This window comes from Crassostrea angulata, chromosome 7 (genome assembly GCF_025612915.1).
Source record: "Crassostrea angulata isolate pt1a10 chromosome 7, ASM2561291v2, whole genome shotgun sequence".
Lineage (NCBI taxonomy): Eukaryota > Metazoa > Mollusca > Bivalvia > Ostreida > Ostreidae > Magallana > Magallana angulata.
This window is the reverse complement of record NC_069117.1, coordinates 22,670,085-22,677,052: the sequence shown is the minus strand read 5'-3', so window position 1 is coordinate 22,677,052 and position 6,968 is coordinate 22,670,085. Positions and strand designations below refer to the sequence as shown.

The following is a 6,968-nucleotide window of genomic DNA, read 5'->3' as shown; positions in this document are numbered from 1 at the left end:
ACCGGGAATGTCATTCCTACGACTGTGTTCTTAAAAATTGTCTGGGACTGACCGGACACGTTCATCAGTCTTACTGGTATTTTCTCAGATGAATTGATTACAGATCGAGCAACCAATGCTCTTCCGCTGTCCTGAAACTTGGCACAAGGTTCAATTAACAACGGTATCTGTGGGAATTTTGGTAGGTCTAACACTTGACCCGGGCATACCATTTCGCTTTTAGGAGGAATGGATATGGTTTCACATAGGCTCACCCGAAAGCAGCCAATATTTCCTTGCATTTCTAATTCATGTTCTATCCCCCGTACATACATCTTGGTCTTGCATACGTCAACGAGGCATTCATTCGTTTGTAAGAAATCTAATCCAATAATGCCATCTGCCTTTATGTTTGCTATCACTGCCTGAGTTTCAAATTCTTGAGAACCAACTTTAATGCCAAATACTCCTTTTCCTTGTACCGTAAGAGGCGCACCATCAGCCCCTACAATTCTCTGTGATATCGGTAAAAGGGAAGTTCTGCTGATTTTGTCTATTTCTGCATACAGTTGATCTGACAAAATAGTCAGAGTGGCTCCCGTGTCTAACAATAAATTACACTGAGTGCCATTTACCTTTGCCTTGACAAACAACCCAGATTCATTGCTGTCTTGGTCAACTTTCATGGCCGTTGTACTGGACACTCTCGAATCATTCCTCTTATTGGAATTTGTATTCCCTTTGACACTGGATGAATCCTTTACCTCTGGTTTTTGCATTCTAGTGCCACCTTTATTGTTTCTCAGAAAACAATCTTTGATCATGTGGCCTTTCTTTCCACAATGGTGGCATTTAAAAGGAAATCTACCTTCCTTGGCTATATTACCCGTATCTGCAGCAGCAGATGATTCTTTTACCGAGACACTAACAATTTTCTTTTCTAAATCTTTAAGAGACGCCTGTATCTCATCTCTTAATTGCCTGAGTTCCTCCCTAACAGTAGGATCTTGTGCATCAGGGGTAACTTGGTTATTGCTCGTGGTCCTGACATATCCACCATTTTCTCTTCTTTGACGTTCTGCTCTACAGAATGCCTCAATCTCCACTGCACAACGTATTGCTTCATTGAGTGACTTTGGTCGAGATTGCTGAATGCGTAGACGCATATCAAACTCTGTCAAAGCATCTATGAACTGATCTTTGGCGATCATCTCTGTAACTTCTCTGGGAGCAGTTGGATATGCCAGATGCGCTAGACGTCGAATACTTTCACCAAGTTCTGGTAAAGATTCATTTGGTCTTTGGCGCTTCTCTCTGAGCATTGCCCGGTAGAGTTCAGTTTGATTCGCGGGTGCAAATCTCGATTCCAAAGCTTCGCATAACTCTGCGTAGGTCCTATTCACTCCTGATCTCATGTTACCGAGGACGGTCTGGGCCTGTCCTCTTAAAGAAGCTGCCAGGTACAAGCTTTTCTGCTGAGAGTTCCATGAATTGATATCGCTACAGGCCTCAAAATGCGCTTTGTAATCAATCCATGATGCAGTGCCGTCATATGTTGCCGGTTTCATCACTGTTTTACCATAGTCCTGAGACTGTTCATTCGAAATATTTTTAGTTGCAGTAATAGGAGGAAACGATCGGTAAACGGATTCCTGCACTGGATTCCAATTATTTGACCACGTAACCGTAGACGAATCTGATGATGACACCGCACACCGAGTACTTAGGTAAGGGTTTGGTGTCAAATATGTCTCGGTGAACACTGGTTGGCTTATGGTTCCTAAGCGCGGCAGCCTGTTTTCAGTATCTGTAACCTTTGGCAGTGTACGATCCTTCTCATCTTCGTACAATGTGTACCCAGGCGTTGGGTATTCAAAGTGACCAGGTGCATACCCTGTGTTCTTCGGTGTTTTGAAATTTATTTCAAAACTGTCGTCAGGGTTGCGATTGCTTTTGTAGCCCATGCCTACTCCGGAGTCTGGCATTGGCGAATGTTTGGCAAACTGTGGAGTTGATCGTAATCTTTCAATTTCTGCTCGGAGCTTTTCCCTTCTGGCATCTATGGCACTAAGGTCAGCTAACAAATCGTCTTCACTCATTCTGGTATTATATTCTAACTGGGTTACAATTTCCTATAAATGCACTTGGTTAACTTTGCACTCGGTAAACTTTGCACTTGGTAAACTTCACCAAGTAATACTCATTACCCGGAGACCAAACGAACCAACACCAAGCCTAACAATACACGATGTAACGCTGTACGCACACTGTACACACGCGGCGCAACCGACCTTTGGATAACTATACACAAGCTCTAATATACTTACCAAGTCACAAATACACGGTCCACTATACCCGTCAAAATTACTTGGTAAAATATTAACCTGGTAAAGCAAATCTACATAAAACAACAAAATCAAAATAAATCAACAATTTAATCAGTTCCTATCCCTTAACCAGCTGCCACCAAAATGTAACGTGTTTTATCTAAACAAAATACCGGGTTCTTTTTAAGGGATATAAATATATTAATTTTACTTCTACTCTTCCTGAGTACAATGATTAAACTTGATTTACAATTGATTGGAGGCGAATTTAAACTACTTAGTATTGTTTAACTGGGATACTTATCCCCGCGTGCCTTGGTAAAGGGTTCTTAATATTACAGGAAGTCAGGCGCCTCAGTCATATAGACTTACTACCTCCCGACAACCAATTAAGATTCCAATTCCAATTACCGCTGAGGAGTATTCCTTCCCCTAGTCTGTCTACTTACAACCTCACAAATTACTTCTATCAGGTTTCTATTACCTTCCAGGTCTTGCGGGTTCTTCTGAGAGCTGTGCGTTTCAGACCCTCTCCTAATCTGCTAGATGTGTCTGTTTATATACCCTTGGGAGAGTTTACTTCCAAGGGGGGACCAGGTCATTCCATTTCAATGGGTGTACTCTATTACGTGTACGGGTATGCTTTATTACTTAAACTTCATGGGTGTGTTTCTCTGCTTGTCACTACCCCTATTCCGTTTCAATATATTTATATGTTAATCGTACAATACAATTTGCATTATCCACCGTTCCCGGAAGGCAAGTCATTGGTAACGACTGCCACTTCACACTCGCGTTGCTTATACAACTTTTTCCTGCTTCTGTGCAAAAGTGCACAGTTACTTGTAACACTCAATGAATGCAGGATGGAATTGAGTAGATCAGGGTTGTTACTTAGAGGTAGGTGTCGTATGGTGGTCGGAGGAGCGTCGTTAGGGCGGAGATTTTGCGCAGTGGCCTCTAGCTCTGTCCTTCGTACATGTAGGGAGAATAATCCAAAGTCTTCTGATGAGCGATTAGGTGCCGCGTCACAAAATGTCAACAAAAAACTAACGTGGCAACCCAACAAAATAGTTGTGCAATGTCGTCTCAAAAATGAGAATAGCAAGCTACCTGTGGAAGTAAACGTGTTTGACAATGAATTGGGACACGGTGCCCCTACAGTGGTCATGTTGCTGGGGCTGGTCGGCAGTGGGGACGATTTCCGGTCAATGGTGACCTATTTAAGCTCTGCTGGGATCAGATGTGTGGCTCCGGAAATACCAGGTATATATATATGCAATTATGTATACTATTGTTAATAAGATTCATTCATGATTTTGTCATATATTACTCCTTCAACAAAATATATTTTTAAAGAGTATTTTCTGAATTAGTTTCGCCAACCGGTCGATATTGTGCCAGTCTTATTCTTTGGTTTCAATGCAGCAAATCGATAGAATGCACCATGTTGGTGGGTCTTTCTTCATGTTAAAAAACATCGGGTGATTTTTTATTACATGTGTATTGTATAAAGACATATACAGAAACCAAGATTGTTAATCATCTAAAGTATAGAAATCTGTAAATTTTTTACGTGATTAAAGTGATATCAAACAATTATTGTACTGTTATTCTGCATAAATATGTACAGATCTTGACGTTTACATACATATGTACCGACATCTTGGGGTGGGATTGAAATAATACCTGCAAAGATGCATGTATATTGTATATGATTGTAAAAGTCAACGAAACGTTTATTATATTTTAGGATTTGGAGAGAGTTTGATATCGAGATCTGATATCTACAATCTCGACTTTACATCTTTTGGGCAATGTCAGATGTTGGCTGATATACTCAGAGGGTGGGGCATCACAAGGTAAAAAAAATGCTTGATAAGGCCTAAAAAAATGTTGTGTGTTTAGGGTAACCCTACCTAACCTACAAAAATGCCCCGATCCTACCATTTTTAGATGTCTGTTTTTAACAGATTGTGATCTTTATATTATTTCTATTAAAAACCCATTTTTAAATATGACACAAACAAACACTCTTAGGATTCATGCATAAAAAATATGATAAAATAAAAAAAAAATCCCTACCTACCTAACCTAATTTTTTCATCAGTGTTACCCTAAACACACAATTTTTTTTATAGGCCTAAAATGTATCAACAATCCTTCTCCTTTTTTGTTGCTTGTCTTGAGTATGACATACATGTATAAATTTTTGAGAGTTTTGATCGAAATGTTAATGGACTTTTGAACCAATCAATACAAGTGAAATTACATCACCTGGTGCAATATTAATAGGAAGAGCTTAAATAAATAGTTTAGTGGTAAAAGATGTGATATTGTATGATTCCTTTATGGTTGTATACTCTGCAGAATAGACAGTGTGATATCCCATAGTGCTGCATCTTGGTTAGCCGTAAGGTTTGGAGCTTCTACCCAGAATGTTAGGTCTCTGTCCCTAATTAACCCAATGAGCATCCGTCCAAATAAGTATGTTAGCACTCGTAGCAAAATATAGTTTTAAACATATACTTTTAAATGATTTTAATGATTCCAATTGAAAGTTGACAAGTATGCATAGTTTATTCACAAGAATATTTTTGCAGATGCATCCAAGAATATTTACCATATTTACAATGGACTTTTTAGTTTTAAGTGAATAATTTTACACAAATAGTAAATATTTTTTTTTAATATATTGAAAACTTTGAAGACATTTTACGAGAATCACATTGATAACAATTTCAGGGCAATGAGACCCTATGCGTGGACAAAACTGGTTGGAGCAGCAGCGAGAAATCGTGTTTTTTGGCCAGTTGTTGACTCTTATATAGAGATTGGGGCTCGTAGATCAGGTATTATTGATTTCTGTGTGATATTTTAGAAATCCTTCAGTGTAATCTTTAGACAAAACAGAAAGAATAATTACGAGTACATATGATGAAAGTGATGTATAAACACCAACTAACACAGACGTATTCTTAATCGTTATAAACGTCATATGAAAGCTAATTTTTGTCAAAAGAAAAAAAGCATTCTAATAAATTTCTAGGCTTCAAGATCCCCGCACACAGGCAGAGACAGAAGTTTGTAGGTCTTGAGGCAGTGTCTACTGTTGATTTTAATGCGGTAAGGTCCCCGTCTCTTAGTCGTAAATGTTTTAGATAATTTGGCGTGCGACGTGAAATACTTATATATGTTTTGTGAAATAAGTACATGTACACGTGTATATATATTTGAAAAAGAAAAACAAGATCTAGATGTTACTAAATTTAATAGATTGAGGAAATTGATTTAAAACTCATCTGACTGCAATTGATTTAAAATTCATTTGTTTGCAATTACATGTATATTTTATATTCACATGCAATATCAGTACTTCAGGTTATCACCTCTTCCTTCTGTTTGATCTCATGCAGGTTACGGAGGATGTGATAGCAATCCGAGAAAAGCGACTTCCGGTGTCTGTTGCCTGGAGTCGAAACGATAAAATGATAGAAGAGAAGCTGTCACGTGATCTCCTAAACACTTTGGGCATACATCAAGACGTAAAGAAAAATCAAGATCAAGGTATCACTGAAATTAAATGGAGTTTCTTTTAAATTCAATTTACCGTATTTATAAGAATTCTGTTCAATCTGTTCATTGTTATGAGTGTAAAGTACATGATCAGAATTAATCGTAAAAAAAATGCAAGTGTATATTTGAAAGATAAATATCATTATTTTAAATATATTTATCGTTTGTATGAAACTTTTTAGTTGTACTTCTGTTTTCTGTTTAACTCAAGGTTCGACGATATACAAGGAGGAACTAGTGTTTGAAAGTGGCGGACATGTCCTTCATCAAAAGCACGCTAAATCAATATCTGAAAACATCATCGCCATGCTTCAGACTGTGTTCTGATTCCAATGCGTCAGTAATAAATAATCTATCTAGTTATGTTTAAATAATGAATTCGAAGCACAAAGTTATCTACATAATGTTAATTTGGTGGAGTTTTTTTCACGGAAATAATTGATGAACTAGGAATTTCCGGAGCAAGTATTTCTCAGAATATTTGTCAATGTTGAATGAAGAATCGAATGTGATGATTAAATGAAGCCAAGATAATTATATCAGATCAAATTGTTAAATATACCATTTTATTCTGACACTTATTAAACGAATTGAATTATCTATATATAATGTTAATGATAAGCACGCCGATTATAACAAAGGCGGATCTTATATAGGGAAGTATCATAAATTGCGTTCAATGTGACATACAAATATACATGCATATGAATGAAATTAAAGTACGAGTGACCCGATCTAAAGTGGAGAGTCTTAGGCTTGATTTGTCATTTCATGGTACAAATTACCATCGATTGCATTTGTTTGCTAGGCCGTGTTACACTTTACATGCATTCATGGAAATGAGACCCTTTTATTCTACATTTGCTTTTCGTAAGTACAAAGATGTTACCAAAAACTTCAACGACCACATTTAAATTTGAGAAAGAGGCTTGGTCCGTAACACAAAATCAAGCCAGGATCATGTGTCCCATGTATGCAGACAAAAAATTTAAGTTATTTTGAAAAGCTACCCAAAAATGATGAGAAGGATACCAACTGTTGTACCTCCTTGCCAAAAAAACTACCCACCGCCACCTTAATCATATG

The 6,968-nt window shown here is 37.6% G+C and overlaps 1 protein-coding gene across 1 annotated transcript; it reads left to right on the top strand.

Moving 5' to 3' along the window:
• Positions 1-2,386: 2,386 nt before the first annotated feature.
• Positions 2,387-6,416, top strand: LOC128157059 (uncharacterized). Its single transcript, XM_052819415.1, has 7 exons — positions 2,387-3,572; positions 4,060-4,168; positions 4,677-4,793; positions 5,052-5,158; positions 5,356-5,432; positions 5,723-5,873; positions 6,094-6,416. Exons 1-7 carry the CDS (start codon positions 2,918-2,920, stop codon positions 6,207-6,209), a joined length of 1,332 nt encoding a protein of 443 aa, XP_052675375.1. The 5' UTR covers positions 2,387-2,917; the 3' UTR covers positions 6,210-6,416.
• Positions 6,417-6,968: the final 552 nt, after the last annotated feature.